Source organism: Falco naumanni, chromosome 2 (assembly GCF_017639655.2).
Source record: "Falco naumanni isolate bFalNau1 chromosome 2, bFalNau1.pat, whole genome shotgun sequence".
In the NCBI taxonomy this organism is placed as follows: domain Eukaryota; kingdom Metazoa; phylum Chordata; class Aves; order Falconiformes; family Falconidae; genus Falco; species Falco naumanni.
In genome coordinates this window covers 19,686,283-19,703,558 of record NC_054055.1, presented here as the reverse complement: position 1 = coordinate 19,703,558, position 17,276 = coordinate 19,686,283, and the positions used below count along the sequence as shown (strand labels likewise).

Below are 17,276 nucleotides of genomic sequence, written 5' to 3'. Positions count from 1 at the left end.
TAGCAGCAGAAACATTTGCTATCAAAAGCATGCCCTACAAGCTAGAGTATTTAAATTTACACAGGCCTACAGCAGATGCACGCCACGCCTTTGCACAGTAGAAGAAATACCTCAATTGTATCTGCTTGCGTTTTTGAAGTTCTTGATTTCTAAGTTCTTCCAAACGCCTCAATTCTTCTTGACGTCGCATGAGATCTAACAAGATTAAAAATGTAAAAGGTAAAAGCTGCCAACCAACAATGTGGCAACACAAAAAAATTGCTATTACTGTCAGATTACAGTTCTAACATTCAATTTTTAAAGAAATTTCTCAATGCATTTAACTAGTTTCTTCCCATAAAGCTAAGTCTAGTATATAAAAAAAACCACTGGATCCACGGCTCACAAACACAGAAAGATACAGGACTAGAAAAGACTCCAAAGCAGGCTATGGAAACAGAAATCTGAAGTCCTCCAACAAAAGGAGGAAAAAACCTCTCAATCTCTTAAATCACATCCTGGTTCTACATCTAGGGCAACGCATTAATATTCTCACAACAGTGCATATTGCTAAAAGTGTTGTGTACTAGCAAGAAAACCAGTACAATATATATAGGCTTATACCATCCACCACCTATTGCACAGCAATACACCACCACTACACAGCACACATCAGAAAAAAGTGATATGAACTTCAGGTGCATGTAATCTGAGCCTCCATAAAGATTTATCATATGACTCTGCCTATAGCAACTTACAAACAACTAATCTTTCAACACTACCAGAGAGGAACAGCCATGTATCCTCTTAAAAGCACTTAAAATGCTCGTAAAAAGCGAGGCACAACTAACACTAGTTTTGCTGTACTAGTTTCTGACCAGTAACATTATTGATTTCTCCCTGGAAATTTATGCTTTCTTCAATTAATATTAATTCTACCTTTTGTTAGAAAGCAGTTGTTTGCCTTTTCTATCTTCATAGGACATTGGCTACATGACATTATTTATAGACACCATGAGCAACATTCCACTATACCACCTACTATACGCCTTTTAAGCTTTAGTTCAACTACTCCACACGTTTCTCTATGCATTTCTTCACTAAACTAGTTAAAGCATCTTTTTAGCCATGCAAATCACTTCCCTCAAACTTGCATGAGCATGCATTATTATAACTTAACCTTTTACTTTAATATCCAAAACCGACCACAATGACCAGTACTTTTCACCAAAATATCATGGAGGGTTTTTTCTAACTAAGAAGATTATCAGATTTTTATTCTCACAGCATCCTTACTGATATTAGAAGTCCCTTCTCAAGCACATTTTGCAGGCTTGCTTTTCCAATCTCTTCTGCAAAATTAACACATTTCACATTTCAATAGAATATGATTGTATTAAAGATTCACTCAAATAACAAAGCCTGAAGGCTGCTTCTTTCCAGCCCAACTGTTGTTGCTACAGAAGGCTTGGCCGCTATTATCCTGATACATGGAGAGTGCCACAAGCACTTTTTTTTTTTAATAACCTTTAGATTATTTCAGAGTAAAATGGACTTCTTTTCTTTTAAAAAATCAACCTTTACGTTGTTTCATGATATTACTGAGATCAAGAACTGACCCATTATTTGCTCAATATTGTCCACAGTGGGAAAAGAAGCTTCCTTTTCAGTTCTTTGTTCCTTCGTATTTATGTAGCATTCCCTTTTTCTTGTGTTAATACACTGCACACAGGATTTCCTGCTTTCTCTCTACCACTAACTGCTACAAATTTGTCATTTACTCCCCTTTATTTTTAAGGTGTAGTATCCTACTTTTTCCCAGTGTCCTCTTAATTTTTTCCCACAGCATAGTTCTGATTATTGCCTTTCCCGAAGTTTATAGTATTTAAAGTTCAACATATCAACTTATAATCCAGTACCATTTGACAACGGTAGAATCTCGGCACAAAGCCTTACAAGCCAGATGAAAATACGGATCTATAGCTTCAGGCTGTGGACAGAGCCATTTATATTAGAAGATATGCAATGCTGCTAATTCTGGACTGACATGTTGGACACAGGCCCTTTCTCTTGAATAGAAAAAACGCACACTAAAGCAGCTGTGGAAAAAAAACCCAAAGAGCATTATTATTAGCTTCTGCACCTTCTCATGCTTAAAAAAGGACAAGGTCTTCATTTTATGCTTAATCTTCTGCAGAGCAGAGGACAGAAGGTGAAAGCGTATTCTCACCTCTGAAGTTAATCCTACAAGCAGTGATACAAAATCCGAAAAGATTTTTAAGTTGGTTCAGCTGCTGATTTTTCAGGTTCTAAAAGTTGAAAGCAAATGCCCAACTTCCATATAACTGATAAAGGATGAAGCTTCTGATTAAATTCAGTCACGTTTTCCAGTATTTTCATAAACTATTTAACACCATTATGAGACAATATTTACAAAAGTCTGAAGCACGTTACCAATATGTAGATCAGAAACATTATGACAATTTACTTACACATGGAAACATGTTACTCTGCTTTACAAATTACTTCTGACTCAATCATGCATTCTGCTTTACAAATTACTTCTGACTCAATCTGTCAAAATATGACACTTAGAAGTGAAAAATTACACGTCATAAGAATAAAGTCTACCTTCAGTATTAATATCACACCACAAAAACCTGCGTACTTAAGCCAACATGTTCCAGTTCAAGTCCTACTAGCTCTCATGAAGCAATTTCTACAAAACCTTCACCTGCAGGAATATATGGACTCTACTAAGCTTGCCCTTCCCATCATCTTTTTAGCTCCTGACAATATTGCATTCCGTATTTCAGAATAACTACTTCTGTACTTCAAACATGTTGTTTGTGCATTAGGCATACAGAAGTATTAATTCTAGGTTCTGACACCTCAAAAGTTGCATCTTTCTTAAACACCCTACAATGCAATCTCATTAATGTAATATTCTTTACATTGTATGAACCCAGAGACACCGTTCAGTCCAGTAAGATATAGAAGCAACTAATATCCAAAAATAAAAATAAGAGGGGAAAAAAAAAAGCTTATTTTCATACATACTAAAGCTAAAGAGTTGACAAGATTGAAATAGGAGGAATCTCTACTAACCCCTAGGAGCCTGGCAAATTAAATACCTTCAGGTGAATAAGCAGAAATCTAATTTTCTAAACAAAATTCAAAGTTATTTGGTACTGAAGTAGTCTGTTAACTGAACAGGAAAGGAAAAAACCCTCCTCCCACAGTAACAAAAAGCTTGTTTCCTCACTGGAATATTAGCACCAAAACCATTCATGTTTCTAGTGGGTCTTTAACAGGAGTAATTCTCTTCCATATAGAGGTGGAGCTTTTAATAGATATTAACAAAAGAGGCTACTTTTTCCCTCACATTCTTCTTGAAAGAAACCCTCACACCCACAAAACATAAACTGTTCTCCCATGTTTTACCATCAAGACCTTTTCTATCTTAATGAACAGCCACTGTCATCTTGTCTCAGTTTAAAACATGATTAAGGCATGATAATTTAAGAAAAAGTAATGCCTAACCTTGCTGCCAAGTACAGGCAACAGGTGGATAAATTCTAAAAAAATTCCAGAGTCTAAGTTCCAGAGCAGGTTCATTAGTATTGTGAAATGTTAACAATTAGTTAAGTCAATGGCAATTTATCTAACCTGTATTTTCAGCACTGAACCATCTTTACCAGTGTCAGTCACACATATACACCACATTAAAAATGTCTAACTGAAAAGGGGAGCTTGTCCTATGTATTATAGGCATTGTTGTTATATCACATTAACATTCACATTCCTCACCTATAAGATATACCTATGCTTACACACAAACCAAATGCTTTAAAACTTTTTGCTTGAAAAATACACCAAGAAATAACTTGACATTTGTCATTTCAGGTGCTACAATAAATAACTGGCATTTCAAAACAGGTTTTGATTTTATTATGCTCTGTATTTTACTTCTGTATTTAAGATCTTATGTAAACAGTATGGTTTCACACTAAAAGCAAGCATGTCTATTTAGAAAAAACAGGCTAAGTAAACTTTTTCCTAATGACAACTTTCAGTTGCAGTAGATTTAAGGATACTATACTAAAAAAAAAATAAATATCCTCCTTTTAATCTCTTTTCCAGTCATGAAATGTTTTAAAACATATTTTAAAAGACTATGTGTTTACAGTTAATATATCCAAGCATTCAGGTGCTCTAATCCCACCAACCTACTGAATACTTTAATTCCAGTCATACAGAGATTTTCAACGTCATACAAGTCAGCAGAAACAAGATAAACCAGCCTCACACAGGTAACTGGTACTATCAACAAAAATGCCCTTTCTTAAGAGTAAGCATTAAGTAAAGCCAAATAATTGCAGCAGACAGCTTGCATGAGTTACCTGGGTTTCAGTTTTGAAATGCATCAGTAATTTCAAGAAGTTCAAATCCCTTTAAAAAGACATGGCACTCTTATTCAGTCTATCAAGCTAGTTATTGTACTGTCTTATGATCTAACACACTCATGGATAAGAATTTTTTTAGGTAGCCATGAACTCCCTTAAATTAAGATTTTTAAAAAAACAAAGAAAACCCCAAAATACTTCAGCGTTCCATTCATGCAACAAACCTTGAGATCCTCTCCAACAGATCGGAAATATATCTAAACTTTATCCACCGGTGTTGCAATTTAGCAGTCAATACAGAGGGAACTAAAGTAAGTAGTAGCTCAATGGTTCTGAACTGGAAAGCAGTGATTGCATGTGCATCACGTTTTGGGAAAAATGTGTTTTGGGGAGAAGCAGAAGGTATCAGATACTTACCTTGCTACCACCCTCTCTGCCCAAGAAACACAAGCTCCACCCAGCTTTGTTCTTAAACATAGAGCATGAAAGCAATTTCTAAGGTGACTTTTTTCCCCCTCAACACTAGCAGATGATGTCCAAATTAAAAAGAGGGATACATAATCTCAAAATTTCAAGAATGACTGAAATTCATGGCAACTGTGAGTTATTTTGAGTTGTTACATAAATGCTATGCACACATCAGACTTCTCAGCCAGGTTTCAAAAGGGAAAAGAAGTAACATCATCTACAGGAACATTTAAAAACTTAGCAGAGGTGCACAGAACAGCCAAAAGAAGTACAAGCTATCTATCATTTTATTTTTGCTGCACATACAGTACTTAGTCCTATCTAGTACCATAAGCAAGACCAAAAATGGAAAATAATTCTACTGATGAGTGTGAATCTACCAATTAAATTTCTTTACATTAATTAATTACACTAGACATATTTCAGAAGTGAAGAAAACAGACACAGACCCCTTTGTCAGTTTCTTAATCCATCTCTGAAAATCATTAAGGAATATGTGTAAGGAGAAATATTACTTCCTTTTTCTCAGTTTAATGTATTTAATTAAAGTGTCTGAAAAAATCTCCAAGTTTAATATACAGCCCAGTATGCTACACAAAGAAAACCTGTGACAAAAGAAATTTAATACTAGTAGATTATCTAATTTTACCTTGCCTCATCAGCATTAGCTGATGCTCATGTCTAGCTGCTTCCATTTCTGCCTCTAGTTTCTCTTTGGCTTCTCTAATGTTCCTGTCAACCTGTTCACGCTGTTGCTTTTCCATCTCATCAAGAGCCTTCCACCGTGAAGCATACTCAAACTCAAATGTTCCAGGCTGAGCAAAACGTGGAGGCTGTTCTCTTTCCCTAATAAAAATTTTGCAGTTAAAATGTACAGAAAGATACATTTACATCAACAGCTGTAACAGCCAAAGAATTTATAAACAATCAGTTCAAGTGTAAATCTGACTTCAAATCAACCTGTCAGGTGACCACATTCTAAACCAGTCAACGCCTCATTCAGCTGTTAAGGCAAGTAATGTGATCACAGAAATTAAAATAGAAATTCGTATTTACAGTGGTACAAAATACTAAGCTGCAACACTAGATTGTGTTCAGCCTTCTAAAGCAAGCAGTCAATTAAAAAAAAAGCTAAATAAATATCAAAGCTTACTAGACAGCTCAGAATATTAGCCAGAATCTCTAAACATTAAAAGGTGCAAACATTTTTTTTTTTTCACATTGTAACACTAATATGTAATTAAGTGACATTTTTTAAAAGTGGCATTCTACAGCCTTACCAGAACAGGCATTTTAACTTCAAGCAACATGATTTCTAATTAGCAATCAAATTTCAATACTAAAAATTAATATTATCAGACTAGGTGACTTCCCTTCCACCTCATGATCAAGACTGTTTCTCATGTCAGGCTCAAAGCTTTATCAGAACCATGCAAGCCACAAAGATTTACACTCCACTGACTTCACAGTTAAGGGGCTATTCAGAGAACAAAACAAAATCTGTGGGTATACAAATCTCTGCAGGATTAGACCACACCCCTAATCCATAAAAGATTATAGTTTGGCTGGCAACAAGCTCCAACTAATTGCAGTCTAGGCCAGGAATCTACTTTAGTAAATGCACAAAATGTTAAACCAACAAGTCAAGCCTGAATTTTACTACGATTAGGAAATCTTGGCACTGTCCTATTTAATCCTTTCACAGAAAACAGAACAACAGACAAACATTACTTACTGTTACACAAACTTAAAAATAAAAATTAGCATATATTTACCAACCTAAGTACATAAATCATGTTTTATAAAATAAAGCTAAACACAACTTACTTGTGGTACTGTTGTGTTTTTTGCATTAGCTTTTCTGGCAGTCCATCTTCATCATCAAATTGCTCCATTGGTTCTACAACAACAGGTCGAGGTGTTCTAGAATACAGTTTCAATTTAATAATTAAGTCATAAATGAAGCAGTTAAAGTTATTTTAGTATTTTAAGGAAACACTCCAGAAAGCTTATATGTTAACTATAATTCCTGTGCCTTGCAAATTCTCCTTAAACCACAGAATCCCAATGAATCCTGATTTTAAATTATCTTTGAAAATAATTGTTTCTATACCCAAAATCAGCTGTTCTGCTTAGAAACCACAATTTCCCTGATGCAGTTCTGTTTGTTATGAAGTATTCAAAGACTTCTTTAAAAAAACCTCACACCCACCTACAAACAATTACAAGATATTTAGGAAGGAGCTACCTTTTTGTTTTCATCAGTCAACACAGGGGCCACGATTGTACTGGGAACAAACCCAAAACAGAGCAACACAACCTATTCATATTTCCACACTGTATTAAAAGTTACTCTACAACTGAAAACAGATTGATAATTTGGCATTACTAGTCCAGTGATAATTGCAAAAACATTTCTGCTTAAGTTATTTAAAGCCCATTATTTGAACAACCACAGTCTCACAATTCAGAATACTAATTTATCTTGGAAAATATTCTCCTTGAATTCTCATTATCTGTGGTAATTAGAGGCAAGTATTAGCCAGTACTGCCAAGGAAGGCAGTAAAAGAATCCCAAACTATATAAAAAGCTGCCTGCATCCGTCTTGGGAGCACAGCCTATTAATACAAACCTTAGAGGGATATGAAAAGAGCTAGAGACACTACTTTCAAAACACCAGCGCTTATTTGTTGTGTTCCACATCTTTAATTTACTTTGCAGGTATTTTCATGGGGAAAAAAAATAATTGTATTTTAACAACATCAACAACTGAAAAAAAAACACTTCAGGCATTCAGTGCAGATTAAAATGATGAAGTCTGGAATCACGGAACACAACTCAGCAACTGCTTCTCCTGATGTTATGTGCATGGCAATTGCTGGCAGTTCTGTCATTTAAATGCAACTGAACTGTGGTGTTAACAAGTTATTATTTAAAACAATTTTAAATCTCTAAGTTAACATTTCAAATGCCTAGTTTTGCTATATTTAGCCCATTAATTTCAAATTTTCTTCTGAACAGGCAAAGTTTTCAGCTAAAAATGTAAAATTTTAGATTGTGAAGCAAATGGCAGCAGATTCGTGCTAATTATCTTTGCAACTGCGCATTAGGGAACATGTCAGCCTCCTAAGCCAGGCAAAAATCAAGTGGTTTTTATTTACTCAGGCCACAGTTAGATGGTCATTTCAATCCAACAAATTTATCCAGCTGGTAAAACAAGAATACCCTCCCTCAAATCCTAGCTTCTTTTTCCCTGCCGCATCTCTTATGCCAAGAATAGCATTCATGTAACACTGAACTAGATTAGTTCCCTTGTTTGGCTCACTGTGCTTCCATTCAAATACTAATGCCAAGAAAACCCAGGGTCTAAGAACAAATTGCTGGCACCTACTGATAACAGTAAAGACGCATTCAGATTGCATTTACTATGCCGCCACCAGGTCGGTTCAGTGGCACACAAGATTTATGAGATTATCACCAGAAAAAGGAGTTCCAGACCCTTCCTCCCAGCCTGCAATCTCCTCCTGGTAACATCATCTCCTGCCTTATCCTCTGCTGGACCTGATATTCAGCAAGTACTGACCCATGTCAGCAAGTACTTTTATGTACTTAAAACAGTCAAAAATGAACCCAACAGAAACGGCTGAATAATTTTCTGTTGTTTTAGCAAGCACAAGTGGCTTATGGAAGTATCAGAAAGTTCTCAATCAGATAAAAGATCAACAGCACTGCCAAGGCAAGAAGACAAGAACTACCAAGTTCCCTAATTTTATAGCAGCAAGCTTCCTTGCTGTGGAACCACAGCCTTATTTTCCCAAATAAGAATCAGAAAAAATGAAAAAAATCCAGAATATGTATCCATTCACACAGTCTTTAAGAAAGCATTTGTTAACTAGTGAATGTGTTAAAGCACAGCAGTTAACAACTCTCTTCAGCAAGTGCAGAAATAAGTGATGCAAGAGAAAAGTGCTGGGATTTGCAAGGTTGCTTGCCCTTGAAATAGAAAGTTTCCCAGAAATCACTGCCATAAACTTCTGCAGAACCTATCTTCATTTTTTTTAAAAAAAGGTACTTTTGGCCTTCCAAGCCACAAATAAAACTTCTGAGATAGAAATAAACGCAGCAACACTTTCCTGAGTTTACAAAGTATCAGCAGTGTAGTGTAGTGCACTGTTCTGTAAGAAACAGCAGTATTATTTTGTCATATTTTTAGTGGGATCAGGAAGAGTGCAAGCAACAAAAATAAAGTCTCACTAGAAGAAGCTCTACCACATAAAGACTGAAAAGAAAAATGGTGCTATCAGACTCTCATATGGTAATTACAAGTCATCTTATTAACAATAAGCAGAAAAAGACTGGTTTCCTCACAAAAAGAAAAATCAGGAATATTCGGGGTATTCATGTAAAACACCTTAATTTCTCACTTCAGGGTTTTCAAAAATTGAAATAAGAACTAGGGAACACCCTATGTTCCTATGGAACACACAGGAATGCAGTTTTCTTTCACATCAGAAATACATACACAATTCAAACAAAAGCCTGTGAACTTACGTTGTTAGCAAGAATGCCCCATCACTGCATCTTTCTAGAGCTTTCCGTGCTGGAGGTTTTGCTGCAAACTCTACGAAACCTTTTCCTGTAGCTCTGCCACGATCATCTACTACAACAACAGCTCTTTCCACTGGACCAAACTGAGAGAATGCTTGTTCCAGCAGCTCATTAGAAACCACAGGTGAAAGATTCTTGACCGTTAGGGCAGCTCCATGTGTAGCAAATCGAATTCGAAGTGGTCTGCTCTTCAAAATAGTACCATCAAGTTCTGCCTTTGCTATTTCAGCCAGTGTCCTAGATTCCTTTTTCAAGATATAAAATATTTTTTTATATTTTATTTTCAAAGACAACAGATACCAGATTGTGTTCCTTCCCCCCCTAAGAAGTACCAAAGTTTTTTGCCTTAACTTGGAACACATTAGCATCAGGGTCATTCACCTTCCCACCCCACACCCCACCCCCCCACCCCCCAAAAAAACCCCCAACGTTCCTGCCTACTGATTAAAAGAATATGCATCTGTCATTCCCTACATTTTTTCTAAAAAAACTACATAGGTGCAAATTTTTGCTGCACATTAGAGGACTTTAAAAATTCTCATTATGATGGATACATTTGTGCTGCTCTGTAAAGGCTTTCAGTAGAGATAAGTTGCTGATGGTTTTCATATTCACCTACTCAAATGTTTTTATTCTGCATCCCTAGCTCCATATACTAGGAAACAGTATTTTCAAAGATTCCACTACAGGATCTAAGGTGTTTAGGTTTTTTAAGTAAAAATATCACACTTGCTCATTACCACTGTTGGATGAACTCTCAGTGGATGTCCAATTCGAATTTCATCAACAAATGATGAAATCACCTTTTTTGCTCTTGTATTCATACTTCTCACATTTATGGGCTTTATAAACCCACATCCATGAGACAGTCTGCATTATTAGCTGCCTTTTTTCTCATTTCAGAGATTTTTTTGGAGTCTGATACCTGCAATCTCTTAAAATACTCTTCAGATCATAGCCATTTTCTTCACCGTTCAACTGACTATGTAAAATGTTACAAAATAACACATTCCCTAAACACAACGGAAAAGGGAAATTCAGATAAAAGCTATATGTAGTCTATATTACATACAAAACTGAGTAATGACATGTAAACGTATCACATTTCCTCCAGAAATTTGCTATTTCAGGCTGGAGGATTCTCAAGGTAAAAGATGAATGGCAGAATGCCACAAACACTTATCTTTAAGATGACAAAAAGAAAAACGTCCTAACCAGTAAAATATATGGAAAAAAATCGTAACTATGGAAAATGGAAAAAACAGAGACACTCAAAGCACGCTAAAGCTATTCCCAGAATGATATACATCAGTGCATTGTAGACATGGCAGCCATGAAAACTAATCCTGCACGTTAACTTAGTATTTAAATATCACATCGTGAACTTTTCAGATTATTCCTTTTTGGCACGCTCGACCCGAGCATATTCGATCGAATACTGTATCACCCCTACAAATCTAGCCTTATACGGACATCAGTAATTTAAAACAACCCCAAAGTCCCATTTCTTTTCAATTTTGAGATTACATACTCTCTTTTCATGATATGTGAGCAGTGGTATTGCGAAACAATCCTGTCGAGTCTTTAATTAAACTGTTTTCATGGACGAAACGTACAATGAACAGAAATATGCCTCTGCACAAGGAAGCCTTTTTTTTCTAATCCTAAAGTACGATAAATTATCCCATTTAAATAAGGAAAGTCTTTATACAAGTACTACACGAACAAAGCTGGTCGCGCAACCACATCTTCCATTCACTAAAGAATAACAAGGCTGCAGGAGTACCCGTGGCAGCAGCACGTCACCGGTAACTGGTGGAGGGGCCCTGAAAGCAGCAGAGTACCGCATAGCGAGATGGAACCCTAAACGCGAGGCGCTGGGAAGGCTGCTCACAATGCAGGCCTCTGGCTCGGATGTACGGAGGCAAATAGGGGAGGGGGGAGAAGAAAGAGGAAACGGAAGGAACAGCGCTAGCAGCAAGGAGAGAGAATGAGGGCCTGCTACTGTCTTTTTTTACATCTGCCCGACAAGGAAAGGCGAGGGGGTGGGCAAAGGACAGAAATCTCCCGCTTGCAAAGGCAGCCCCTGGGTTACAGAGCCTCGCGCGAATCCTCACCAGGCGAATGAAGCCAAAGCCACGATCCCGATTGATGAAGACCTCGCTAGGCTCCCCGTAGCGCTCGAAGAGGCGCTTGAAATCTTCCTCGGTTATATCAGTAGGCAGATTCCCCACGAACAGCCGGCAACGCTGCGTGTAGCTCTTCTCACCAGGTTTCAGAAAGCTTTTGATATCGATGGTGAAGCCAACCTCCTGCTCTTCATCTCCACCTTCCTTGCTCGGCACTAGCGCCATGGCCGCCGCTGCCTCGCTCTCCGTCTCTAGGCCCCGCAATCCCTTCAGGTTGCCGCCACCACCCCCCACCATACCCAGCGGCGCCGCTGGGGAGCTATTCTCGATCCGTACTTGCTTCAAGTTCCTATTCGCTGCCATATTGGGACCTCGTTCCTTTCTCGCTGGTTTTCTCGGGGGACGCGGAGCCCAGCTCAGCAACCACCTCCTCCGACCCTCAGCCAATTCAAAATGGCGCCGCCGACAACCTCAACGAGTTGTAACGTCCCTGAGGAAAGCCCCGCCCACCGCCGCCCGCGCTGCCTTCCCGGCCGCTGCTGCTGCTGCCGCTCGCCGCCGAGCGGCGGGAGGGCTTCGCGCTTGCGCTGTCCTGCGCGTCTGTGGGGGGACGGTGTCTGCCCGTGGTGTCGCGCCTGTGTCAGCCGCTGTTGTTTGCTCTCCTCCGGCGTACAGGCGATCTTGCCTCACACCGGGAGAGATCGGTCTCCGCATCTGCGGGGACAGATGCGTACCAGCCGGCTGCTCTGGCTGAGAGAACAACCCGCCCAGAAGATTCCCTGCTGCTCCCTGTTAGCTCGGCTGCCTTGATACCTGCCCCCCCGCACGGAGGGCAGCCGCAAACGCATCGACGGATTAGAGTAGCGGTCTCGGAAGTGTTCAGGTCCTGCAGGCTCTGCGGCAGTCCGTCCGCAGGCAGAGGCAGAGCACCTTGCTGGGGTCTCCCCTGAGGGAAGGACAGGCGGGCCCGGGGGGTGCCTGGTCGCGGCGGGAGAGGGGGGGAGGCGTCACGCGGGCGGTGCTGAGGCGGCTGCGGGGGAGCAGCCCGGGGGACGGAGCGCCGGAGCAGTGTGCAGTGGCACTGGGACCGGGGGCAGGGCCTGCAGGCAGCGCAGGGATGGAAAGCCTTCGCCGAGTTAGGTGTGAGAGACAAATGTGAGTGGAGAAAGGCTTTGTTACATCCGCTCAGAAAATTTCTTACGCGGCAACATCTTTCATTATAAAGGTGATTACTTTCTTCCAAGAGGTGCAACGTTTCCTTCCTTGGGCACTCCTTCTAGCAAAGGCTGCGTGTCTCTTCCCCAGCACAAGACTACCGTTTTCTCTCCTTGCCTGCTAGACGCCCACTCACTGCTAGGTTTGATCCGTGTGCTTCAACCACTAATTCAAGTGGTGCATGATTTCTCAAAGAGCTCATCAGCCTGCCTGAGGCCTCGTATAAAGCCTGATAATTAGTTCTCAGCTCTTACTACCATCGTAGCCCGAGTGCTTCAGGCACCCTTGTAGCTTTGCATCACACGGGGGAACTCCTAGACAACAGAGCAAAACTTCAGGAGAAAATTACTGTAATACCTGTTGTATGGCTACAACTATAGCACTGAACAAGTCCAGACAAGCTCATGGTTAATAGTTACCAGCTAGTGCATGGCATGTACTGTTCTTTCGAAAAAGCAACATCAGAAATATTAATCAAATAATATTAAGGAAAAAGTTAATTCTACAACACACATGAATCCATTACTTGGGGATTTCCTTGTCCGTTGGGGAATATTTGAAGTGCCCGTCTTGTTTTTCCATTTGAGGCACAAGAAAGATTTCAGTCCTTTTCTTCCTGTCTCTGACCTTGTATCAGGATCTGGACAAAACATGAATTCCCAGACAACATGAGTTACTTTATCAGCCCACCTGTTTCTGAAGCAGACTCATGGGTCTAAACCCAGATTTAAACCTTTGAAAATCAGAAAACACAGACGGTAGAGGAAGGGTATCTACTTACAGGAAAGGCATGAAGTCAGGCAGTGTAGGAACATGAGGTAGGTATTAGAATAGCAGTGTGGGATCCCTAAAGCTTAATCACAGTGACTGTCCAAAGAGCTATGGTTTGTAGTATATTTAGGGTTCAATAACAAGTGTTAAGACCAAAAAGGAACCAACTTACATCAAGCCAACAGCATTTTAAAAACTGCTAAGCATGTAAAGGGAGCGAAATGTATGTTAGGAATCACATGATTGCATTGTAGAGAGTAGAAGTTCAGTAGCTGGAGAAAGGGAGACGCGTAGCAGTCTGCTTGTTAAGTTATTGCCAGTGCTCTGTAGTAAAATAGCTATGGTTTTCAGACACAGCTTTCCAAATCAGGTTAGTAATAAAAGCCATAACCATTTCAATACACAACCATGATTTTCTGTGTCCTATAAAAAAGCCAATAGGAAGAGCAAGGAGTGTTTACAGATTCCATAATGTTCTTACCTTTCCTTAGCTGTAGCAGCATCTCAATCGTAAATGATAGTCCAGTAAAAAGGATCAATACAATTTCAACTTCCAGAAGCAAGAAAATTGTTAATATATCTGAAAAAAAGATAAATTGGTATTTAATACGCTCATGCAGCCATACCTTACCTTCGTTAGTCAGACTCACAGTATAACTGTAATGTACATACTTGCACCAGGTTTAAACTTTGTTGAGCAGAAGCTATTTGCACGTGCCCAGTAGTCAAACATTTTCAGGGTGACGTACAAAAAGAATGTGAGAGTCCGCTGTGCTTAATCACTGCCTCACTTTCAGTTGCAATATATCATTTCACATGTTACTTATCCACCAGAACAACCCTGGACAGTTTATCTCCTACCTAACTGCTCTGACTCTGCGTGGCTCAGTGAAGTGAATAACCTTGCCACTGACACCAGTTAACAAGTGTTTTGAAAGGAAACAAAATGCATCCGTTTAAGTTCTTGTTCCAACGCTTTCCTTCTGTTATAAACATCCACTTAGATTTTTATGACTTACTAATTGCAACTCACATCATGGGAAGAGTTCTGCTAGACTGTTCCAGCCACTCCATAAATTTGGTATTATTATATTAAATACTGTGAATGCAACTGAACTACATGAGAGTAATTTCAGAAGAGTGGGGGAATAATACTTTCAGATATTAATTTGTTTTCACTCTGTAATTCTTGAAGGGTTTTTTTGGAAGTCTGAATATTATTATTATGAATAATAGTTCAGAATTATTATTTTGAATGTGGGCATTCAAATGCCTAATTTTATACTAACAAAGTTTGTTTTGGCCTGGAGTTTATTGTAAGGCCTTAAAAAGTTCACAACTCCTTGTATTAGTAATATACTGCCTTTACACGTGCTACCAGACTCCCTTTTCTGACACATGTATAGCTTTGGATTATTATCTTGCAATTGCTTGTGTATTTAGATTTATTAACATACATACAATATTTTGCATATGCACGACTGTCTGTAGTACAATGACTATTCCCCTAAGGACAAGAACATTTTAGTGTCAGAAAACAGGAGCAGAATCATGAAAATCACCAGTATTTATCATTTTGTCTGCTACAGAGAAAGGTACTGTGTGTTGTACATGAAAGTGTTAATGCTATCAAGAGATTCAGGTATATTTCCAAAACACCGTCCAGCCATGTGCCAGTGAGACTCAGTCAGAAGCAACTGGTTTATCTTTTGCTTTTCTGTATCACAACATTACTTCCCTACCAAATACCAGGATCCTGCTGAAAATCAGGGAGGCATCAGACCTCTAAGTCATGAGAGCTTTGTATACTGAAAACATGTAAATGCTACACACCTTGATCTGCAAATAAAATTCCCAAATTATTTGTATTTACCCGTGAACAACTTCAAAGTGATTGCTCAGATAACAGCACTCCAGTGGTGACAGCTGTATTAGTGCTAAAGTTGACTTCTCAACAGAGGCAATTGTAGCTTACTGCCCAACAATCTCTGGACTCCCAGATTTCTTTCTTTTTACTTCCTAGACTCTGCAATGACTCACAGTTAGAACTGGTACTTTTATCTTGAGCTACAGTGGTAGATCATGACAGAATATATCAGGAAGCCCTAGAACTGAGAGCTAAATTAGGGCATGGAGGGGGATGTTCCATTTGGGAGGAGGAGAGAAACAAGGGAAAACATGAAATTCTGCACTGAAAAAGTAGGGAAGGCAGTAGGCAGTGGCTGGTGTCCTGAGGATGGGATCCTATTCAGAAGTGAAAGGCCAGGGAACTGAGGCATACCTCTATGCATGACCTGACATAGGTGGGAGCTGCTGCTCCTCTCCATCTCTTGCCGTTAAAGACAGCGTTTGCCTGCAATATTACTCAGGGCAATATCTGGACAAATGAAGCTTAGGGTAGGTTTTGGTCTCCACTACTGAGCTTTTTTTTTTTTTCAAAGGTAAATTGGCTAAGAATATTAAAAACACTGACTGCAATAGCTATGCCGGCAAGCCTCATGGTAGGAACATAACGGTGCAGAGAAAGAAGCACTTAATGCAATCTGAAAATGTGATGAACACTTCGTAATTATGCTACTACTTGAGCATCAAGAGTGATTACAAGATCATGTCGTTGCAGTGCCATCTGGTGACAAATACTGGAATTATCACTAGAACTTTAATAGAATAAATCAAGTGAAAATAAAGATGGAAAACCTACAATAAAATAATCCCTCTGGTCCCAGATGGACAGCATGACTTGGATTTTCTATTTTTAAACCTCGTGGGCAAGCCTCCTTTCTCTGTTGTCCTCAATATTAGCATAATTCGACAAGATACATTCATTATTTTTACATGAAGAGAAATGTATATGAATCACATTTATAAAATAATCTGTAAAACCTAACCTAATATGGTTAGTAGTCACCTATATCCATGCCATATTAATAGATTTTTTAAATGTGAATGAAAACCAGTATTTCAGAATTATCTGAGTGTGAGAAGTCAGTATTCTTTAAAACAACACTGGTCTGAAGGAAACAAGGACTGAAAATACATGAAAATAGATTTGTCTGTGAAAGTGTACTTGTCAGGTGGACATTTATTTAGGCTCGACAAAAGTTACCTAGCTTTGCCAAAACAACCTTCTGCACTAATTTAACCAATACATACAATGCATTTCATTTCTTTAAATATTTTTCAGCAAAGTGTCTTTGCCTATTCTGTATAAGAGTGAGTTAACTACTAAGACAAGCAGGAGTTAAAGTCTTAAGGAAGCATTCCCCAAATGTATTCAGCTTTTAATTTATCGCTGAATAATCATTCGATGTGCTATCAGCACATCAGGCAGTAGAGCTTCCTGGCAGACAGTCAGTGGGTTGAGGTTAGGAAGAAGCAGCAGTTTGTGTGGAACAGCTGAAGTGACTGGGAGAGACCCAGAAGGGCAGAGCTCCTTGCCCTATGTCCTGATTTCAGCTGGGATAGAGTTCATTTTCTTCTTAGTGGCTGGTGCAGTGGTGTGTTTTGGATTTGGTGTAACAAAACTGATGTTTTCAGTTGTTGCTAAGTAGTTTTTACACTGAGTCAAGGGCGTTGTAGTTTCTCAGGCCCTGCCAGGGAGAAGGCCAGAGAGGCACAAGAAATTGGGAGGGGACACAGCCAGGAGAGCTGACCCAAACTGGCCAAAGGAATATTCCATACCATGGAACATCAATCATA

At 39.1% G+C, this 17,276-nt stretch overlaps 1 protein-coding gene across 13 annotated transcripts in view; it reads right to left on the bottom strand.

The window, feature by feature from the left end:
* PSPC1 (paraspeckle component 1) overlaps nucleotides 1–12,073 on the bottom strand; it is a 68,209-nt gene extending 56,136 nt beyond the window's left edge. For 12 of the 13 annotated variants that reach the window (XR_005826288.1, XR_005826287.1, XR_005826290.1 and 9 more), the window contains exons 1-5: nucleotides 11,580–12,072; nucleotides 9,406–9,707; nucleotides 6,681–6,776; nucleotides 5,503–5,699; nucleotides 111–195 (exon numbers count right to left, since the gene is read on the bottom strand). Coding sequence is in view for 2 of the 13 variants with exons in the window: in XM_040583528.1 (XP_040439462.1) it covers nucleotides 111–195; nucleotides 5,503–5,699; nucleotides 6,681–6,776; nucleotides 9,406–9,707; nucleotides 11,580–11,954 (1,055 nt within the window). In the remaining 11 variants the exon portion in view is untranslated. Of the gene's footprint in view, nucleotides 1–110; nucleotides 196–5,502; nucleotides 5,700–6,680; nucleotides 6,777–9,405; nucleotides 9,708–11,579 lie in introns of all 13 variants that reach the window. The other variant, XR_005826291.1, reaches the window with a different exon arrangement.
* Nucleotides 12,074–17,276: the final 5,203 nt, after the last annotated feature.